Below are 23,590 nucleotides of genomic sequence, written 5' to 3' on the forward strand. Positions count from 1 at the left end.
ATATATATATATATATATATATATATATATATATAAAAGTGGCAACAGATGATGACGAATGAGTGTTCTAGTGGCTGTAGTGTTGGGGGCTAGGGGTTAGAGGAAGTTGTAGCAGAGGGAAATGAGACAGGAAAATGTCCTGAGGACACATTTTTTGATGTGTTATCTTCAATAACCTGAGAAGCAGCGATGATTATCCCATAACACAGACAGGAAATCTAAGTTATGTTACTTACTTATATTTTTTCACATTTTATGTTTTTCAGCCCATTTAACATTTGTGATTTTTACTCCCTGTGAGGGAAGCAGAGCAAGTGCCATTCTGCCCATTTGGGCCAAAGCAGTGCCATGACTGGAACCCAGGTTCTCTGGTCTCCTTGCCTAGTGCTTTGCAAAACTCTGTGCTACCTAGGAGTGGATCTAGGCCTGAAACTTATGTAATTCTGGGGGGCCCTCCTTAAGAAAAAGAATTTTAAAATATCTTATTTTTGCAAGTACTACAAAAACATATCACCATGTTAATACATTGTTAGGGCCCCTCCTAAGATCTTAAGGAGGAACCATGTGAGTACAGGGCCCTGACTGTTAAGCCTCATTAACTCCATGGTTCCTGTGCCCCTCCAGCCATGTCCCAGTGCCCTTCCCAGCCCCATCTCCAGTCCTGGGGACTTCACTATCTCTAAGGCAGCCTCTAACATTTTGAATGAATTCTGTGAGAAATTTTCTGATATCAAGTTGAAATCTACTTCTAGAAGATTATTATCACACCTAGAAGATTATCATATTAAAAGAGGCAGGTACCTGATTCAGTGGAAAGAGAACCAGCCCTGATTCTACTACCAGTGTGGTGTATAAACTGGCTAGACACTTAAAAATAAATAAAATAAAGTAAAGTTGGGTGGACACCATGGGGCTAGGTTATAGAAAGCCTGAAAACCCAAATATAAATAGCCTTAAAGTAAGAGAAAACAGGAAGATAATGACAGATTTTGAGCAGAGAAGAATTTCAGGAAGTCTGGCTTTTTGACAGAATGAAAGGTGGATTAGAATGAGAGACGAGTCAAGGAGGCCAGCTAGGAGACTATGGAGGAATTCAAGCACAGTGACAGTGGATGGCAGGAAGAACAGAAAAGAACAGAACAGTCAGAATTTGAAGAAAGAATAAAACAACTCAAGATTTTGATAGTACTGCTATCAGTGAATAACAAAGGAGAGGAATTGGTTTAGGGCAGGGGTCCCCAACCTGTGGGCGGGCCGTTACCAGTTCGCAGCCTGTTAGGAGCTGGGCCGCACAGCAGGAGGTGAGCGGCAGGTGAGCCGAGCAAAGCTTTATCTGCTGCCCCCCATCGCTCCCATCACCCCCTGAACCCTACCCCTACCCCCCCAATCCCACCCTGCCCACGGTCCTAGGAAAAACTGTCTTCCATGAAACCGGTTCCTGGTGCCAAAAAGGTTGGGGACCGTTGGTTTAGGGGACAAGGAGTTCCCTAATTGACCGTCATTGACATGAAGATTTGAATGACAGAAAGACAGCCAAGTAAGTGTTCAGTAAGGTGTTGAAATACATGTGAGATAACCAGGTCTTAATTTAGAGATACGAGAATCACCAAACTAGATAGGATAGCTGAAGTGTGCAATGGGGCGAACACTCCAAAACAGAATGCGAAGAATAACAGGAAAACATTTTATCTCCTTGGAATTGTCCTGTATCAATTTCTCTCCCCACTGCTGGAGGGCGGCATAGGCCTTTCCAGGCATTTGGAATAACCTCTCCAACTTGATAACTTTGACCCAAATTTAACTCTTTCATAAACTTCTCCAATCAATTTCACTTAATAATAATTCTTAGTATTGATATTGTTTGTATTATTCACTTATGCTTAACTGCAAATACTAAAAATTTTTTTCATATATACATGCCCTGACAATAAACTTAAGTATGTGTTGCCTACATATATGTTTACGTCCTCTCCACTCTTTCCAAGGACCTCCCCCAGGCTTTTTTAAGGATCATCAATGACAATGTCCCCAGCTCAAGCAAAGTGCCTGGTGCAAACAGTAGATACTCAACAAATACTTGCTGAATTAATAAGGTACAGGAGATCTGTAGTGCAAGTCCCTTTCTTCATGTACAGAAGTATGGTAGGAGGTCCTCTCTTTCCTTCTCTGTGTCTCAGGCAGCATTTTGGCTAGTAGTACTTAGAGAAATTGTGCCTTACTTGAGTTATTAACTGATATAATAGAGTAATCACCAACTAAATCCCCCATTGGTTAAACATTGGGGTAAGCTTGCTTTAACTCAGGCTAAATCAGAACCCCTCATGGTATCAAAAGAAAAAGCCCATTTTGGTTTGTCTGTTTGTCTAGCTGAAAATGGCACAACAGAGCTGCTGCACGGTTTGAGAGCAGTTGCTGAGAATGCTCCCTTGAGAATGGCATAGGTAAGCAAAACAATATCCAAAAAAACCAGTGAGAGGTTCCAGGTCACCCAAATCGGCCTAGAAAAGTCCCACTGACTAAGTGTCTTGTTTGTCCTCAATGGTGTCTGGGTTCATAAAGGGAAGTTGAATTTACAAACTGACAATCTGCCTACTGGGGGTGGGGGGAAGATGACACTGACACCCAGTGGAAGAGAAGTAGCCAGGCTAGATTGGCTCTCTTGCTTTCCTTTGTTCACCCCTTCACTGTGGGTAGGGAGAAATGTCAAAGGCGTCTTTTGTCTGTAAATCTTCCAAAGTCCTAATAAAAAGAAGGCAAGGAGGGAATAGACTGAAAGAAAGCTAAAACAAAACCTCAACACACCCACCTCAAAAACCACAGAACCCAATCGTATTAAAAACTGAGAGTGGAGGACACAATAGAAACTTGGGAGCTTTTAGTGTTCCTCTTTCCTGATTAAATGCAGATCACATAAGGGTTCTTAATGGGAGAAGGGGAGTACAGCTCCCAGTACATCTGGTCCCTGGTATTAATCTTAACTGCCTGGTGATATCAAGGCACATGGCTTCTGGGGCAGCAAATACCTGCAATGATGACTGAGTCAGTTCGGGCTGGGCCAAATTTCAATGTCATCTCATGCTTGTGTTTATGAACTGCCAGGTGGTCCTCGTTTGTAAATCTCTGAAACGAAACAGAAACAGAGATGTGAAAAAAAAAATAAGCCATTCAGTGCCTTTTCAAAATGTCCTACCAAACATCCTGCAACAAGGTTGGTCCTTGGAAAGAGGGACTGGAGAAGGAATAGAAAGGAGGAAAAAATGGAAATGATGGAAAAGGAGAGAAGATGGATTAAAAAAGAGAAAATAGGGAAGGAGAAAACAAAGCACTAGAAATCTTAGAGGAGAGGGTAAGGGGAAGACCATAGCACCAACTGCTCTGTAATATCAGGTCCAAACTAGAGAAATGGACAGATTGTTGGTGAAGTGGGATCCAGGAAGGAGGTTCCAAATGAAAAAAACATTAAGGCAAACTCGTAGCAAACAAGGGGAAATAATTTTTAATAAAAATAATAAAGAGGAGAAGGGAAAGGCTGGGTACTAGTTGGTCATCACAAAAATAGGAAATTCAGAATGAAGCTCTCCACAGTGGGGCTGAATTGGACTGTTTATGAGCGGGCTAACAGGGAGATAAATTATGCAGGATTAGGAGAACAATTTAACTTCCTGGCCCCCACAGTGCTGCAGCAGGCGTCTGCCCAGATCTTTGGCTCAGGGTTTTAATGAGCCAGGATGGAGCTGTAGAGGACACAGGCCCAACAGCCAGCAGTAATGGCACACACCAGCCCCATTGGCCAAATGCTGTCTCCCGTAATCGGGCAGGCCGCCTGGGCTCCATCAGCCATAAAGGGGCCAGTGCAATGTTGTTGGCTATATAATGGTAGAATAAAAATGCAAGCAAAAAATTTTTGTTGGGTAGGGAGAAGCCTGTGGCCAGGTTGAGGGAAGGGAAAAAGGAGATGGTATAGAGATTTTATTTATTTAAGGGTTTGGGTGAAAGGACAATGAAAATGTGAGGCTAGGTCTGCTTCAGTTTATGACTAAGTAAGACAGTGTTACTGGACAATAATTTATGCTCCCACCCCTTCTTCAGAAGGGGGAGGTGAAGGGAACAGATGAACAGCAGTAATTCAGAACAATGATACACTCAAAATTTCCTCTGAGGCTGGCTGGCCTTCATTAAAACATGCCTGCAACACAGTAACAGCTTGGATGCTGCAGTTTTCCACAGCTCTTTCACCAGCCAGGCTCCAAAACATGGTGCTATTTGTCTTTTTGTTTCTAAAAATAATGATTGGTTAGTCCTCTCTTTTCACTTTCTTCATTAGATACACACTTCCCACCAAAACTACCTTTAGCCCTCTATCCACAGCTCTTCCTGACTGCAAACCAGACAGGAGTTGGCCCCATCCTAGCACCTATCCAGTCAAGAAAGCAACACTGAACTGTTTAAATTCCTTTATTTTATCTAAAAGTAGCTTTTCCCAAATTTGCTCTGAGCCCTATCATAACTAAAGCCAGCTTAAGACCTAAAATCCTTCCAGGCTAGGCCCTATCATAACTAAAGCCAGCTTAAGACCTAAAATCCTTCCAGGCTAGGCCTATAGGCCTGAAGGGTGAAGGAAAATTTCAATAAAAATATGAAGAATCAAGAAGTACAACAGTCAAAAGAACACTGCCTTAGTGGTTTCCAATGGATCTAGGACAAAACTGAATAAAGTGTGGGGATATTTAGCCAAGAACTTTAGTTTTCTCTATCGCTGGTGAACCGCAGATAACAACTGTCAGTCACAGATTTTTCCTAATGAAAGAAGGGGGGGGGGGGGAAAGGGGGGGGAACAGTTTGTTAACCATGGGTATATTTCTAGGTTAAACAAGTCACCGTGGAGGGTCTGGGATTGCCGGGTATTCAGTAAAAGGAAATGAGCAGAACTAGTCTAAAGAGGAGGAAAAAACCATCATTTCACAAGGATAGGAAGAATAGTGGATTAGACGGGTATACGTTTTCAAAATGTAATAGTAATAACAATCTTTTTTCAAAAATACATTTATAGGTAACTTCAAGGAAATTTCCTGTAGGTAGCTTTAAAAAATTGGCACAATGTTCCAGAATACAGAAGAATGACTTTCATGCAAAAAAGCCCTTTTCTACTATTGGAAATACAGCTTATCCAAAACTGCTTGGAGGACGATTTTATTTTATTTTAGAATTTATTTTATTTTATTTTATTTATTCATTTTTGTTGGCTGCGTTGGGTCTTCGTTGCTGCGTGTGGGCTTTCTCTCTAGTTGCGTGAGCAGGGGCTACTCTGTTGCGGTGCGCGGGCTTCTCATTGCAGTGGCTTCTCTTGTGGAGCACGGGCTCTAGGAGCACGGGCTTCAGTAGTTGTGGCACGCCGGCTCAGTAGTTGTGGCGCACGGGCTTAGTTGCTCCACGGGCATGTGGGATCTTCCCTGACCAGGGCTCGAACCCGTGTCCCCTGCATTGGCAGGTGAATACTTAACCACTGCGCCACCAAGGAAGTCCCTTGGAGAATGATTTTAAACCTCCAGGTTTCGCTCTCGTTAGGACTGTTTAATATTTTAAAAGGCAACTCCGCTTCTTGTTACAACTTCTCTGCACAGTCCTGACTTGCTTGTCCTCTAGTTCTTGTTTGTCCTCTAGCTCTCTAGTTCTCTGCTGCACACCCCCCACTCCCTTCCACACCACCCTATTCCCCTTTGAGCTCTTTATTTTTTCCAAATCAAAAGCTGGGATATGAAGAGGACTGAAGGTGACTGAAGGGATCTCCCACCTATCAGCATCTCAGAGGGTTTTGATAACTGTGAAGTGGGTAGAAAAAAAAATCACGTCTTTATTTTCACTAAACTCTGAAATTTAGCATTCCTAATTCATAATAGAAATTGCACATATTTTCATATCACATTATAGTTATTGTAGATATCTCAAAATAGCCTTTATACTCATCACTACTTCAAAATTATGATAGTCACTAGACCTACCACTAGAACTTATAGACAGCATTATGTTTAAAAAAGCACATATGTTACATTATCAAATATTTTTAAAACATTTTTAATAACTATATATCAAAATAATTGCTTCCTTTATAATCCTATGTCTTTTATTTTATTGATTTAAAAATATTATTCTGGGGGCTTCCCTGGTGGCGCAGTGGTTGAGAGTCCGCCTGCCGATGCAGGGGACATGGGTTCGTGCCCCGGTCCAGGAAGATCCCACATGCCACGGAGCGGCTGGGCCCGTGGGCCGTGGCCGCTGGGCCTGCGCGTCCGGAGCCTGTGCTCCGTGGCGGGAGAGGCCACAACAGTGAGAGGCCCGTGTACCGCAAAAAAAAAATAAAAAATTAAAAATATTATTCTGAGAAGGGGTTCATAGGCCTCACCAAACTGCCATTGGGGGTTATGACACCACAAAAGTTAAGAATCCCTCCTGACTAAATCAGGTAGTATGCTTCAGAGGATGAGCCAAAAGGGCAGAATTTTAAGAAGCAGGGCACTGGCCTGGTCTCGGCTCTGGTCATCTCTCCCTGCTATTTCTAACACAATTCTTGTATGCCCAGAGTAGGAGGGAGAGAATAAAAGTTTACTGAAGTTTTTTTTTTTTTAAATCAAAGTGAGTGTCACTCTGGCTATGATTTTCATTGTTCCTTATATTCTCTCTCGTTTATTAAGAGTTAACTGAAGAATTCTCTAGATCAATCTTGAACCACATGCTTAGGAAACCATACCTCTAAAAGCAATTTCTCAATTAAAACATCTAAAATTATTAAGTGATAAAAATTTGACCTTATTAAAAAATAGATTAGGGGCTCCCAAAAGGATTTCCTTTTTGAATTATTGCCCATTTAAAAATCTAGCTCTCCCATTTGTTAATACCCTTCGTGGGTCTTCCTTTGTTCTTTGCTCTTACCTATGACTAAGGTTATGGCAAAGAGCCACTCAATTTAGGGAACATTCACTCTGGTTGTAGGGTAAATAATGATAATTAGCAATAAACATGTAGATATTCACCATCTCCAAGAAAACTGAGGGCTGATATTATTCAAAATGGGGGCTAAAGAATTTGAGTTACAGTGGATCAGGAAGGCATTTTATATGCCTTGGGAGAAGATTTGAATAGCAACACAATAAAGTTTAGAGTCTTATTTGCTCAAGTAAGTGAATCAGGACAGCTTCTTGGCATAAATGGGAGAGGGAAAGTATTACGTGCTAATTTGTACCCTATCTATAGACCAAGATGATTTAGATTTGCCCTAGCCAATACGGCAGTCACTAGCCGCGTGTGGCTACTGAGCGCTTGAAATGTGGCTAGTCTAAACTGAGATGTACTGTACTAAGTCAAAGAATTAGTACAAAAAAAGAAAAAGAGAATGTAAAATATCTCATTAATTTTATTTTGATTATATGTTGAAATGACAATATTTTGAATACACTGGGTCAAATAAAATATATTATTAAAATTAATGTCGCTTGTTTATTTTTGATTTTTAATGTTTCTACTAGAAAATTTAAAATTAGATATGTAGCTTGCATTTTGTGATTTGCAATATATTTCTTTTGGACAGCTCCGACCTAGATAACATGCTCGAAGATCTAATGGGAATTTTAATCATGTGCCAAACTTGATTCTTTTTTTTTTTTTTAATTTATTTTTTTGGCCATGCCACGTGGCTTGTGGGATCTTAGTTCCCCAACCAGGGATTGAACCCAGGCCCTCAGCAGTGAAAGTGTGGAGTCCTAACCACTGGACCGCCACGGAATTCCCCAAACTTGATTTTTTCCCCATAAACACATTTTTTCTAAATACAGTTTATACTATATGGCAGTGGTTCTCAACAAGGGGCAACTCTGCCCCCGACATTTGGCAATGTTTGGAGAAATATTTGCTTGTCACAACCTGGGGGATGTTACCGAACTCTAGAGGGTTGAGGCCTGGGATGCTGATATATATCCTATAGTGCACTGGCCAGCTCTCCAAAACAAAAAATTATCTGACCCAAAATGTCATTTGTGTCTCTGCTGAGAAACCCTGCTACAAGATAACAGGGAAAGAAAGAAACAAACAAACCAAAAAAAGGGCTGTTTTTTAGTTTCTCTTGCCAAACTGCCAACACATGTTTTTGGATCTGAAACTTGGAAGGAAAAAAACAGGCAGAAAACTCCCAACCTCATTTCATAAAATGGCTGACGTACTACTGATCTGCAAATACTTAGGACAGGGAAACTAGGAAGATGGAGACAGAAGGTACTGTATGTAATTGGGAGAAAAGACTAAATGGAATTCTCATGCACTGCCTTGTTAGTAGCAAGGAGATAACAGAAAAAGCAAATCAAAACAATTTTGGCTACTTCTGAATTTTGCTCCCCAATGGAGGAAACAAAAAATCAAGAAAGGAAATTTTCTTAGTTTAAGAAATGTTAAGAAGCATAAAATGGAATATCAGGACTATGAGGAAGTCAATCTGAAAAGTGGTATTAGTATTAGGATGGGCAGTGAAAGTACAGTTTTGATAAAAAGTTTCCATTTCTAGGAAGTTTCATTCTCACCCATCCTGCTGTGATGAGAAACTGGAACCCTGGGACTTCCCTGGTGGTGCAGTGGTTAAGAGTCTGCCTGCCAATGCAGGGGACACAGGTTTGATCCTTGGTCCGGGAAGATCCCACATGCCGCAGAGCAACTAAGCCTGTGCCCCACAACTTCTGAGGCTGTGCTCTAGAGCCCGCAGGTTGCAACTACTGAGCCGGTGCACCACAACTACTGAAGTCCACGTGCCTAGAGCCCGTGCTCACAACAAGAGATGCCACCGCAATGAGAAGCACACACACCGCAATGAAGAGTAGCCCCCGCTCGCCACAACCAGAGAGAAAAGTCCGCGCGCGGCAATGAAGACCCAACGCAGCCAAAATAAATAATATATTAATTAATGAAAAAAAGAAAAGAAACTGGAATCCTGTCTACTAGCAAACTGACAAAATAAGCAGAGCCAAGTAAAGTTAGGAATGGCTTGAAGAACAAGCATGGTGTGAACTGGAAATCAGGAATACATGTCAATGAATGAAGCCTTAAATTTTTTTTTAAATTTATTTTATTTATTTATTTTTGGCTGTGTTGGGTCTTCGTTGCTGTGTACAGGCTTTCTCTAGTTGTGGCAAGCGGGGGCTACTCTTCGTGCCGTGCGCGGGCTTCTCTCACTGCGGTGGTTTCCCTTGTTGCGAAGCACGGGCTCTAGGCGTGCGGGCTTCAGTAGTTGTGGCACGAGGGCTCAGTAGTTGTGGCTCATGGGCTCTAGAGCGCAGGCTCAGTAGTTGTGCTGCACAGGCTTAGTTGCTCTGCGGCATGTGTGATCTTCCCGGAGCAGGGCTCGAACCTGTGTCCCTTGCATTGGCAGGTGTTCTTAACCACTGCACCACCAGGGAAGTCCCTGAAGCCTTAAATTTTTTAATTTTTAAAAAGTTGATGTATAATGTATACAAACTGTAAAAAATCTCAAGTATACAGCTCAATGAATTTTTATATAAGTACATGCTGGTGTAATTACAACCCAGATCGAGAGATGAAATATTTCGGGCACCCCAGAAGGCCCCCTCATCCCCCACTTTTCTTAAGCTTTTAAATGAAATAATTATATAAAACACTTAGTACCTGGCATACAGCATGTATTCAGTTAGTTCTCTCCTCTTTCCCTTTTTAAATCTCAAGGCAGACCGGTATTGTAGTAAAAATTAGTTTTTCTTTGTAGAATAATTCTAAATAAGTCAGTGCTTAGAGTTCTTTTCCTAATCCCGTTAAGACTAGTCTCCCAGAAGCTTTCTGAAACAGCAACACTAAACAGAATTGAAGAGAAGGCTCAGGGCAAATGAGAGCTCAGGCCAAGCTAAAGCTAAATGTTTGTCTTTTGACTCTGAGCCAAGCACAAGCATATGGGCATCAGAAATGTAGTAGTTTCAAGTAAATCCTTGGTAAAGTTTTGTGACTAATGAAATTTCTGTGCAGTATGCACTCAACCCCTAGCCAAATTCATTCCTGAAATGTTGTTTTTGGCCACCACAGCTCCAGTTTCCATGTGGATTTGTCTCACATTTAAAAATGCTCTTATATCCTGACCTATGATTAATTCACGTCCCTTTCCTTGTTTTAGAAGAGTAGGCTGGGGGAAGGAGACAAATCAGAACTCTTTAGTTATTAGGAAATGAGCCCTGAATGCCTAAACTATCAGGCCACTGAGTTTATATTTATGATAGTCTGAAAGTCACTCACGCTGAAACCTAACTACTCTCTTCTCCAAAGTCTGTGGGTTTGGCAGCGCTTCATGGACAGAGTAGCTTTCTTTTATTACAGTATCTACACTTGGGCATATTCTGATGAAAGAAAATAGTTTGAAAAAGCGGGAGAAAACTGAGAACTATAGGTAGAAAGCTATAGAATACAGTGATCTTGGTGCTGAGTAGGGTGGCAAGAATAGCTGACCTTTTTTTGAACACTATTTAATCACTTCAGCTGATCACATATCCTGAAAGAAGAAACTGGGAGATCAGCAACAGTCTTAATAAGGCTTCTCACCCTCACTGCAGAGCTTCTATTCCCAATGCATCATTTATATTTGGGAAAGTGGGGAAAGGGAGAAGGGAAGGGACTAAATACACATACCTCAATCCAACATAACTTTCGTTTGTACCTTAGTCAATCTTAGGCTCCTGCTTTCTACTTCAAGATGCTGCTGTTTACGAAATGAGTCACACATCCTGCTTTGAATGCTTCATGGCTCTTGAATGAATCATTTCAAAGTACAGGATTGTTCAACAAATAAATACAACCACAGCAGCAGCAGCTCATAGGCTGCATGTGTGAGCAAGGTAATTTACAGAGGAAAAATAAGAACAGGAAACTTCTTCTCAAAATATTCTAAGAGAAAATGTTGTCAGGGGAATGAAGGAGTATAAACTAAAGGGAGGGGGAAAAACCCACCAAATTGTACCTAAGGTAAATTTCTTTGTCTGTGGATTGAGGAATTTTCTGCTTGGGGAAGGCTGTTTGAGTGTCTTAGAAGATTCTGGCAGCTGACTAAATTAGTCCCTTGTAAAAAGAAGGAATTTTGAGAGGAGAGACATTATTTGATAGTTGGTCTAGCAGAGAAGGCATCTGATAGAATATATGCCCCTCAAGGGCAAGAATCCTCATGTTTGCTCATGGAAGTATTCCAAGCACTTAGAACAGTACCTGCACATAGTGGATGCTTAATAAACAGCTGTTGAATAAATGCCAACTAGCATATCTCATTAAAGGGCTACAAAGCATCCCCCACTTATAAAACTCTTATCCATGTGTACAATGGTAGGAGTATTTTCATCATCAACATTCAAAAGGAGAGTTGATATTGTAAACACCAGCTCTTTCCTATGGAACTAAAGGCTGGGCCCAGTGGGGACCAAGAATACCCTAATGGGAGGAGCTTAGAATAAGAAACAAATAGAATTTCAAAAATGAAGACAACAGGAAAAGATCAAAATGGTAGCAAAGGGGATTTAAATCATTGGGAAGAATTTCTTGACTCAGAGGGTGGGGGGGCTGAAATCATTTCCAAAGGAGATTTTAAAGCAATGTAAAATCTATTAGTTTTCTGGTCCTCTTGTATTTTTTGTAAATGATTTTTAAAAAGTAATTTAATATTTTATTTATTTATTTTTGGCTGCGTTGGGTCTTCGTTGCTGCGTGCGGGCTTTCTCTAGTTGTGGCGAGCGGGGGCTACTTTTCATGAGGTGCGCAGGCTTCTCATTGCAGTGGCTTCTCCTGTGGCAGAGCACGGGCTCTAGGCGTGTGGGCTTCAGTAGTTGCACCACACAGGCTCAGTAGTTGTGGCTTGTGGACTCTAGAGCACAGGCTCAGTAGTTGTGCTGCACAGGCTTAGTTGCTCCGTGGCATGTGGGATCTTCCCAGACCAGGGCTTGAACCTGTGTCCCCTGCACTGGCAGGTAGATTCTTAGCCACTGCGCCACCAGGGAAGTCCCTGGTCCTCTTGTATTTTTATAACTTTATTTTCTCCTATTTTTCCACTAACACTTTCCATCCAGGTCAGTCTCTACTGATCTGCAAAATCCACCTGTTTTCAATTTTGTGCCTCCACACAATCGCCCTATTCTCAGACATGCCTTCCCCTCTCCCCTCAGTTTATCCAAATACTGCAACTTTCCAAGGTCCAGCTGAAATCCAATTGCTTTTTGAAAGCTTCTCTAATCTTCAGTAGTCTATCTTCTCTGAACTTGTATGGTACTCTGAACAATCTGCACCATATAATTTAGAATTCTAGTCTACATGGTCTCACTATAAAGGATATAGTTTTATCCTTTAAACTATAAACTACCAGAGGGTTAAAAATGTATCCTACACTTTTTTTTTTTTTTATGGCCATGACATGTGGCTTTTGTAATCTTAGTTCCCCAACCAGGGATTGAATCCGGCCCCGGCAGTAATACCGCCGAGTCCTAACCACTGGACCGCCAAGGAGTTCCCCTACACTTATTCCTTACCTTCCCCACCACCCCCATGTTGGGGCTTAACTCCGTGGAGAGCACACAATAGGCGCTCAATAAATTCCTTTTTAAGTGGTTAGATCAAGTTTTATATAGTGGTATGAGAAAAACTGTTGAAAAGCTTTATCACCTTTAGATTCTAAGACCTTTAACAGGGCACACTTTCAGAATGATCTGATCCCTTTCCATCTCCACTTCCAAAGTATATTTCATCATGCAAATAAGTGAGAATCAGTGTATCCTTCCCATTGTTTTGTTAGACACCAGATTCCCTTTATTACAGAAAGGCACTTAGGACACTTTCAGTACACTGGAGTTATATTGCTGTTGTATGAAAGGATACTGGTGCCATGTCTTGTGGGTCAATTTACTTTCTTTGGGTATCTGAGTCCATTGCTGAACTTTATTACCAACTAAAATGCTCTGTGCAAAAAATGTCAATTCATCAACAGCAACCTTTTCCTTCTTCACTCCCCAAACCACTAGTGGTAATTTTAACCACATCCTTTTAAGCATTTTCTTTTAGGATCTCAATTACTTGAATTTTACTGGGCAGAATATCAGCATCCCACAGGAGTCAAGCCATGTCAAGAACTGGATTCCTCTGTTTACAAAGTTTACCCTGGAGAATCTGACAAGAGGAAAAGGTATATTACAATCAAATCAACAAACCAGTTGGGGGTTGGGGAGTGGAAAAATGATATTCAAACCCACAGTCAGCACTGAATTGCTGGATCTTCACTGTTAGGATCTGGGATTAACATTAATGCATTATTCCATAACATACAGACCAATGATGCAACTATTCCTCTAAGTAGCAGAAGTTTTAAACACTCAGCCACACCCAATTACTCATTTTATTTTCGTTCCTGTTCCCTCCTCCTGTTTATGACAAATGTGAAAAATCATGAGCCCCATGGGTGGTATCTTTTGCCTAATAAATCACAGCAGAAAGGAAACAGGCTCCAAAGGTCATACAGGCCAACTCCAACCAGGGATTGGGCAGTGTAGAAAAGAGGGTGGCAAATATAATTTCTTGTCAGTTTAACTGAGGAAAAATAGGTATTTTAGTTTTATTTTATTTATGAATCTTGTTTATTATGGGATTGAAAAATATAATTTTACTTCAGGTTTCAATGTACTTAGAAAGTCCTGGTCATCTCAACTTCCATGGGATTCCCTAGTATCACAGGAAAGCAGTAAGTATAAATCTTTTCTGCTCCTCCTCTTGCTCTCTTTTTATTTTTTTATTGTGGTAAAATATACATAACACAAAATTTACCATATAAACCGTTTTAAGTGTACAGTTCAGTGGTATTAAATACATTCATATTGTTGGCAACCATCACCACCATCCATCCCCCATAACTCTTTTTCTTTTTTTAATTTATTTTTTGGCTGTGTTGGGTCTTCATTGCTGCGTGCGGGCTTTCTCTAGTTGCGGCGAGCGGGGGCTACTCTTCATTGTGGTGCGTGGGCTTCTCACTGCGGTGGCTTCTCTTGTTGCGGAGCACGGGCTCTAGGTGCGTGGGCTTCAGTAGTTGTGGCACGTGGGCTCAGTAGCTGTGGCTTGCAGGCTCTAAAGCTTAGGCTCTGAAGCGTAGGCTCAATAGTTGTGGCACATGGGCTTAGCTGCTCCGAGGCATATGGAATCTTGCTGGACCAGGGCTCGAACCCATGTCCCCTGCATTGGCAGGCAGATTCTCAACCACTGCACCACCAGGGAAGTCTCCAATTCTATTTTGTAGAACTGAAACTCTATACCCATTAGACAATAACGCCCCATTCTCCCCTCCCCCCATTCCCTGGCACCACCATTATACTTTCTGTCCTTATGATTCTGACTACTCTAAGCACCTCATATGAGTGAAATCATACAGTATTTGTCTTTTTGTGACTTATTTCACTCAGCACATCTTCAAGGTTCCTCCACGTTGTAGCATATTGCAGAATTTCCTTCTTTTTAAGGCTGCATGATAGCCCACTGTATGTATATTCCACATTTTTTTGTTCATTTATCAGTAGATGGACACTTGGGTTGCTTTTGCAGTTTAGATACTGTGAATAATGCTATGAATACAGTTGTACAAATATCTCTGCTTTCAGTTCTTTTGGGTATATACCCAAAAGTGGAATTGCTGGATCATATAGTAACCCTATTTTTAATTTTTTGAGGAACTGTCATACTGTTTTCCTCATTGGCTGTACCATCTTACATTCCCACCAACAGGGCAGAAGAGTTCCAATTTCTCCATATTCTTGCCAACACTAGTTATTATCTGTTGTTTTTTTTAAGTAACCATTCTAATGGGTGTGAAGTAGTATTGTAGTTTTGACTTGCATTTCCCTAATGATGAGTGATATTGAGCATTTTTTCATGTGCTGGTTGGCTACTTGTATATCTTCTTTGGAGAAATGTCTATTCAACATTTTCGCCTATTTTTTTAAAAAAATATTTATTTATTTATTTATGGCTGTGTTGGGTCTGCGTTGCTGTGCATGAGCTTTCTTTAGTTGCGTCAAGCAGGGGCTACTCTTCATTGCAGTGTGCAGGCTTCTCATTGCAGTGGCTTTTCTTGTTGTAGAGCGTGTGCTTCAGTAGTTGTGGCATGCGGGCTCAGGAGTTGTGGCTCGTGGGCTCTAGAATGCAGGCTCAGTCGTTGTGGCGCACGGGCTTAGTTGCTCCACAGCATGTGGGATCTTGCCGGACCAGGGCTCAAACCCATGTCCGCTGCATGGCAGGCGGATTCTTAACCACTGCGCCACCAGGTAAGTCCCTCGCCTATTTTTTTATCAGGTCGTTTTTTTGCTGTTGCTGAGTTTTAGAAATTCTCTAAACATTCTGGGTATTAATCCTGTATCCAATATATGACTTGCAAACATTTTCTCCCATTCCGTAGGTTGCCTTTTTACTCTGTGGACATTGTCTTTAAATGTACAAAAATGTTTTAATTTTAATAAAATCCGACCTATTTTTTTCTCTTACTTGCTCCTCTGGTGTCATATCCAAGAAATCACTGTCAAATCCAATATCATGAAGCTTTTGTCCTATTTTTCTTCTAAGAGTCTTATACATAGTTGTTACATCTTCTTACTGCACTGAAACTTTTATTAATATATAATGTCCTTCTTTGTCTCTTGTAACCTATTTTGATCTAAAATCTATTTATTCTGGTGTTAGTAGAGCCACCACTTTGCTCTTTTGGATACTATTTGCATGGAGCATCTTTTTTCATCCATTCACTTTAAAAATATATTTATTTATTTATTTATTTTTATTTTGGCTGCACTGAGTCTTAGTTGCAGTATGTGGGATCTTTGTCGCAGCACACGGACTTCTTAGTTGTGGCATGTGAACTCTTAGTTGTGGACTTCTTAGTTGTGGCATGAGAACTCAGTTGTGGCATGCATGCAGCATCTAGTTCCCTGACCAGGGATTGAACCTGGGCCCCCTGCATTGGGAGCACAAAGTCTTACCCACTGGACCACCAGGGAAGTTCCCATCCATTCACTTTCAACCTGTTTGTGTCTTTGGGTCTCAAGTAAGTCTCTTGTAGACAGCATACAGTTGGATCATATAGGGTTTTTTGTTTTGTTTTGTTTTGTTTTTATTAAAGTGTAGTTGATTTACAATATTGCATTAGTTTCTGGTGTACAGCAAAGTGATTCAGTTATACAAATATATTCTTTCAAATTATTTTCAATGATAGGTTATTACAAGATATTGAATATTGTTTCCTGTGTTATACAGTAAACCCTTATTGCTTATCTATTTTATATACAGTAGTGTGTACCTGTTAATCCCATACTCCTAATTTATCCCTCCATTTCCTTTGGTAACCATAAGTTTATTTTCTAGGTCTGTGAGTCTGTTTCTGTTTTATAAAGATTCATTTGCATTATTTTTTAGATTCCACATATAAGTGATATCATATAATATTTGTCTTTCTTTGTCTGGCTTATTTCACTTGGCATGATGTTCTCTAGGTTCATCCATGTTGCTGCAAACGGCAATACTGCATTCTTTTTTGGATCATGTGTTTTTATCCATTCTGTCAATCTCTGTCTTTTGAGTGGAGAGTTTAATCCATTTACATTTGAAATAATTACTAATAAGAAGGAACTTACTTCTGTCATTGTGCTATTTGTCTTCCATATGTCTTATAGCTTTGTTGCCCCTCATTTCTTGCATTACTGTCTTCTTTTGTTGTTGAGTTTTTGTAGTGAAAAGTCTAAATTTCTTTCTCATTTCCTTTTGTGTATATTCTACAACTATTTTCTTTGTGGTTACCATGGGGATTACATTTAATATACTAAAGTTTTAATACTCTAATTTGAATTTATACCATCTTAACTTCAGTAACATACAAAAACTCTGCTCCTTTACAGTTCTCTGCCTACCCCTTTCAGCTGCTGATGTCACAAAATTACAACTTTATACATTGTGGACCCCAAAACATAAATAATTTTTTAAATGCATTAATCTCTTAAATTACATGAAAAACAATATTTGAAGTGACAAACCAAAGTTACAGTAATACTAGCTTTTACAATATAAATTTTTTCCTTAAATGTATTACTGTCTTAAATCATGTAGGAAACAAAAAGTACAATTACAAGTCATTCATTCTTACAGTAATAATATTAGCTTTATAATTGCCCATGTATTTACCTTTCTTGAGATTCTTATTTTTCCCCACAGCTTTGAGTTACTGTCTAGTATACTTTCATTTCACTTTTCAAGACTCCCTCCAGCATTTCTTGCAGGGCAGGTCTAGCAGTCACGAACTCCCTCAGCTTTTACCTCTCTGGGAATGTCTTAATTTCTCTCTCACTTTTGAAGGGCAGCTTTGCTGGATATAGGATTCTTGGTTGACAGTTTTTTTTTTAGCACTTTGCATATGTTTGGTCAACTGTTTTCTGGCCTCCAAAGTTTCTGATCAGAAGTCTACTTATAATCTTATTGATGATTCCTTGTATGTGATGATTCACTCCTCTCTTGCTGCTCTCAAGATTCTTTCTTTGTTTTTGGCCTTTGAAAGTTTGTTATAATGTGTTTTGATGTGGATCTCTGAGTTCTTCTTCCTTGGAATTTGAGGGTTTTTAAAAAAAATTTTTTTAAGTCTTTTTTGAATGTGTTACAATATTGCTTCTGTTTTGGGTTTTTTGGCCCTGAGGCATGTGGGATCTTAGCTCCCCGACCAGGGATCGAACCCACACCCTCTGCATTGAAAGGCAAAGTCTTAACCACTGGACCACCAGGGAAGGCCCCAGGAGTATGAGCTTTCTGGATGTTTATAGTTATGTCTTTCAACAAATTTGGGAATTGTTCAGACGTTATTTCCTCAATTTTTCTCTCTGCCCCTTCTTCTCTCTTTCTCTATTCCCTCCCTGCCTCCTTCCCTGTACTTCTGGAACTCCAACAATGCATGTATTTGTCTGCCTGATGGTATCCCACAGGTCCCTCAGGCTTTGCTTGCTTCTTGTCAGTATTCATTTTCTGTTCTTCACACTTGATAATTTCCAAATGCCTATTTTCTTTTCTTTTTTTTTTGGCCTCGCTGCACGGCTTGCGGGGTCTTACTTCCCCAACCAGGGATCAAACCTGGGCCCTGGCAGTGAAAGGACTGAGTCCTAACCACTGGACTGCCAGGGAATTCCCCAAACTCTTATTTTCAAGTTCACTGATTCTTTCTTCTGCCTGCTCAAATCTGCCTTTGAATACCTCTAGTGAATTTTTCATTTCAGTAAACTGAATTTTCAGCTCCAGAATTTCTTTTTAGGTTTTCTATCTCTTTATTGATATTTACGTTTTGTTCATACATTGTTTTCTTGACTTTCTCTACATCTTCCTTTAGTTCTTTGAGATTTAAGACAGGTGTTTTAAAGTCTTTGTCTAGCAAATGTGCCATGAGGCCTTTCTCAGGGACAGTTTATGTTGATTTTTTTTTTTTTGGGGGGGGTATGCGGGCCTCTCACTGCCGTGGCCTCTCCTGTTGTGGAGCACAGGCTCTGGACACACAGGCTCAGCGGCCATGGCTCATGGGCCCAGCCGCTCCGCGGCATGTGGGATCTTCCCGGACTGGGGCACGAACCTGTGTCCCCTGCATCGGCAGGCGGACTCTCAACCACTGTGCCACCAGGGAAGCCCCATATTTTTTTTATCCTTTGAATGGGCCATACTTTGCTGTTGCTTTGTACACCTTTTGTTTTTTTGTTGAACACCAGTCATTTCAATCTAATAAAACAACTCTGGAAATCAGATTCTTTCCCCCTTCCACAGAATTTGCTAATTTTTGATATTGTTTTTGTTTTTATGATTGTTGTAGGGTCTCTGTGCCAAGGATCAGCATGAGGTGTAAATTTAATGCCTTCTTAGGTCTTTTCTGACACTTTCCCTAGGTATGCACAGTCACTTCCTAATTTTCCCCATATATGTGGCTGTTTTTGAATGTTCTTGACTTTAATGTCTGGCTTCCAAAAGGGGAAAAAAGTGAAAAATGAAGGGGAGAAAAAGGGCACAGGACCTTTAAAGCCCCTAGAAGTCACTTCAGCCAGAGAAGGAGGGGCTTGTAACAATGTGAAGAGGTTCAACAAAATGGCTACCTGTCTATACCTCTGTGATCAGAAGCAACAATCAGCACCCAGAGCATAGATCTCTGCTACTTAGAGGAAAGGACCTTTTTGACCATCCTAGCTCCCCCACATGCTGTGTGCAAACTGCTCTAGGAACACATGCACAGATGCTTGGCACTGGCTGAGGGTGGGGGGATGGGTAGCTGCTACTGTGCTGAGCTGAAATTGACTGAAATTAACCACAATTTACCCTCCAATTCTTCCTCTAGAAGTTGCAAGCCTTCAACAGACTCCAAATTTCCAAAATAGTTACATCAGACAGATTCTGCCAGTGCAATTGTCTATGTGGGGAAACAGATTCTTGATCCTTTCTACTCTGCCACCTTCCCAGAATCCCTCTCTCTCTCTTTTTATTATTAAACTTATTTATTTATTTATTTATGGCTGCATTGGGTCTTCATTGCTGCACACGGGCTTTCTCTAGTTGCAGCGAGCAGGGGCTACTCTTCGTTGTGGTGCACAGGTTTCTCGTTGCATTGGCTTCTCTTGTTGCGGAGCACAGGCTCTAGGCCTGCAGGCTTCAGTAGTTGTGGCACGCAGGCTCAGCAGTTGTGGCTCACAGGCGCTACAGCACAGGCTCAGTAGTTGTGGCACACGGGCTTAGCTGCTCTGCAGCATGTGGGATCTTCCTGGACCAGGGCTGGAAGCCGTGTCCCCTGTATCGGCAGGTGGACTCTCAACCGCTGCGCCACCAGGGAAGTCCTCCCTCTCTCTCTTTTTTTTTTTTTTGCGGTATGCGGGCCTCTCACCGTTGTGGCCTCTCCCATTGCGGAGCACAGGCTCCGGACGCGCAGGCTCAGCGGCCATGGCTTACAGGCCCAGCCACTCTGCGGCATGTGGGATCTTCCCGGACCGGGCACAAACCCGTGTCCCCTGCATTGGCAGGCGGATTCTCAACCACTGCGCCACCAGGGAAGCCCCCCTCTCTCTTTTTAATACTATTTTCGTGTGACTTTTTTCAGTAAGGCCATAAACTAAATTCTGTGTCCAGTGGCTTTAAAACTGGAAATCTGTATGGCTTATCAGGCCTCTCTGGTCCTGAAATGACTGTTGTCAATTAATGCCTTGCATATTAGATTGCTTGGGGGAAGGTGGGGGGGGTGGGGGTGGGGAACAAAAATGGAAGAGGTTTGGGAAAGACACTATTAGTTTCTAAACCCAACCCTCATTCCCAACCCTTCTCCCTTGCTTGCCTCCCATTATAAAGGCTGAAAACCTAGATACTCATTTTTCCAGTTTCCCATGCAGCTAAGATTAAAGCCACCACACAGTTCAGGCCAATGAGACACAGAAATCCACTGGGGATTGGGGCAGAAGACTGCACTTCTGGGAATGGCATTTGCTTCCTTACAAAAGGGAAAGCTAGAAGAAGAAAATTCCTGGTGTTACTCCTTTTTTCTTCCTCATCCTCTGACAGTGAGGCAACACACTTGAGACTAAAAGGTAAAATAGCTAAAAATGGCAGAACAGAGAGGTAGGAAGTCCTCAATAACCTTGCTTAATTGCTCAGTCTTAATTCTTAGACTTGTGTTACAGGTGTTCATGAAGTTTTAAGCTACCGTTAGGTACTTGTAGCTGAAACCATTCCTAACCAGTACATGATGGTTTTCAGGATATAGATTTTTCCTCATTTTCTATGTAAGGAACGTGGATATGGAATATGCAATAAGGTATCTCGTTCTATACCTTTAAGAATACTTATCAATTGGACCCTAATGTGGAATTCCATTTTCATTTTCACATAGTATACCAAATAAATTATTCTATCTCATCATCAATTTTTGCCTCAGGACTCCTTAAAAACAATAGCTATATAGTGTCTGAGTTGGGAAGGACAAAACAGTAGGAGAGGCACCCTATCATGCTGCTCCTGAAACTGAAGTAGTTAAAGATCACTCTTCACTAAAGTACGGAGTTTCAGGCAGAAGGACATCTTTTCTCATTCCTGGCTGCACCTCTCCCTCAGTACCTAATAGCTGGCTCTTTACTAAATGCCAGGGCACTCTTGGGAACTATGCTAAGGAATTAACAACAACAGATCCATTATCTTTCTTTAGCTGCTGGCTACTTACTTGGATGGATTAAATGCTCAACAAACTTTAAAGGACCAGTGCCTAGGAGCAGAGAAATCCCAGGGACAATTCAGCAGGGCTTGGTCCCCTGTCAGTTACATGGTTAATTGCTTTCTCCATAGCTCTTGCCTAATGGTAGACCTTTTAGTATTCTACTTTCCAGAGGTAACCACTTAGTTGGGGTACCATTAAAGTTCCCAAAGGGACAACTTTTGTTCTTTTTTTTTTTTTTTTTTTTTTTTACAACTTTAGTTCTTAACAAAACAAGGAAACTTCTTTTTGGGTCAAAATGATTATCACACAGTCCTATTAAGTTCTTGTTGAAATTACAAACTTATATTTTTCAATCTCATCTCTCTTCCCAAATTCTTATTAAGATATAATGAGCCCTTGAAAAAAACAACATTGTTGTTTTGTTTGTTTTTTTAATTAATTGATTATTTTTTGGCTGTGTTGGGTCTTCCTTGCTGCACATGGGCTTTCTCTAGTCGTGGCAAGTGGGGGCTACTCTTGGTTGTGGTGCGCGGGCTTCTAATTGAGGTGGCTTCTCTTTTTGTGGAACACGGGCTCTAGGCGTGTGGGTTTCAGGAGTTGCAGCATGTTGGTCCTACAGCACAGGCTCAGCAGTTGTGGCTCACGGGTTCTAGAGCTCAGGCTCAGCAGTTGTGGCACATGGGCTTAGTTGCTCCGTGGCAAGTGGGATCTTCCTGGACCAGGGATTGAACCCCATGTCCCCTGCATTGGCAGGCAGATTCTTAAACACTGCTCCACCGGGGAAGTCCCAAAGAACATCAAATACTTTTATCGTCTAATTTCCTACACAGTAAGCGATGTCATCCCTGGATCTCACATATGGGTGGGAAGGACAAGCATGCATTGTGAACAGTGTGGACCATAACCATTAAAGTTAGGAAAATCTACTACACTGTGTTTTTCTCTTGGGCTGCTGAAAATTTCATTACGGAAAAAGAATATTTTAAACACTTCTTGATAATACAGGAGATTCTGAATGCTTTCAACAAACTGATCAGAGCATATATGAGTCACAGTACAGAGCATACAATAACTAAAACCCTGCCTTGTAAGGGCGTATACAATTTACTACTGTAACAGTTAAGCCAAAAGAAAAATTAAAGCTGGGGAAGAGAGAGAGCGACGGAGAGAGAAAGACAGAGGGGACAGGAGAAGGAGAGAGAGATCTCGGTCTCCAAAACTGAGTGCTTAGATTGTTGGGGCAAGCTTACAAGATTACACTCACTCACTCTAAAATAATTTCAAAATGCAGCAATACACTTTTGTTTTAAGCAAGTTATCAAATCTTAAGTGCCCAGAGCCTTAGGAACCATAGAAGAGGTTACAGGCTGATGAAGAAATGGGCAAAGACAAGACTCAAATGGTTTGGCAGTCTCTAGAATAAACCAGAAGCTTATACAGGGTATACTGATTCTGCCTTGTCACCTTAATTTAATGCAGAAAAAACTTCTTACCCTGATTTGTTGACATATTCGGCTGATTTATCTTTGTGTCTAACTTGGAAAGTTCTGAAATAAAACCAGGCAAATGGCAAACTCATTAAATTTGGATGTTTGCTTTTTAGCCATTAGAGATATATTTTAGAATGTTGGCCACTGAATAGAAGTCTATAATAAAAGAACACAGGCAGGCAGGGGAAAAGAATGGAATCTATGCTGCCTAACAGTAACACTTATCCACATGCTCCTTGACTTTCATAGTGATCTAATATAGCAACAACATCAAATACTGGGGAAACTGCCCCGGCTAACCTCTCCAGCCTCACCTCTTGCTGCTCTCCACCAAAATTTATGCTCCAGCAACATAAAGGTATCTGCAGTTTCTCTGAACATGCTATGGTGTTTCATTCTTTTGTATCTTCTGTTCTCTTATGTGTGGAATGTTCTTCTCCACCTTCTCTGTCTGGCAAATTTCTATTTACCTTTCAAAACCAGTTAAAGCATCATTTCCTCCATGAAACCTTCCCTGATGTCTAATAGACCTCTCAATACTTGCAAATACTTATATTATTACATTTATCATATTACAAGTAATTACATTTTTATGTGTCTGCTTCCCCTATGAGACAATGAATCTGTTGATGTCTTATCCATCTTTCTGTCACAGTATCTAGCATGGTGTCTAGCACATTGCAGATATTCAAATATTTTTTAATTAAATTGAACACACAAAAGCTAAAGAAGCTCTGAATGAATTGAGAAAATTATTCATGGACTAGTTTTTGGAAACATGTCCCCAGGCTTACTCAAGTTTGGAGGTACCTGGAAAAATACACAATAGGAAATGCCTTGATTTTAACAATGG

General features: G+C 40.9%; 1 protein-coding gene across 5 annotated transcripts in view; it reads right to left on the reverse strand.

The window, feature by feature from the left end:
• Positions 1–23,590, reverse strand: part of ATF7 (activating transcription factor 7) — an 86,893-nt gene that overhangs the window by 20,144 nt on the left and 43,159 nt on the right. For 4 of the 5 annotated variants that reach the window (XM_029204658.1, XM_029204662.1, XM_029204659.1 and 1 more), the window contains exon 3: positions 3,024–3,120. The exons of the other annotated variant lie outside the window; for it this stretch is intronic. In XM_029204658.1, the coding sequence (XP_029060491.1) occupies positions 3,024–3,120 (97 nt within the window). The remainder of the gene's footprint in view (positions 1–3,023; positions 3,121–23,590) is intronic. 5 annotated transcript variants of the gene reach the window in all.

This window comes from Monodon monoceros, unplaced genomic scaffold (assembly GCF_005190385.1).
Source record: "Monodon monoceros isolate NGI ecotype Baffin Bay Population unplaced genomic scaffold, NGI_Narwhal_1 Super_Scaffold_6, whole genome shotgun sequence".
Taxonomy (NCBI): Eukaryota; Metazoa; Chordata; class Mammalia; order Artiodactyla; family Monodontidae; genus Monodon; species Monodon monoceros.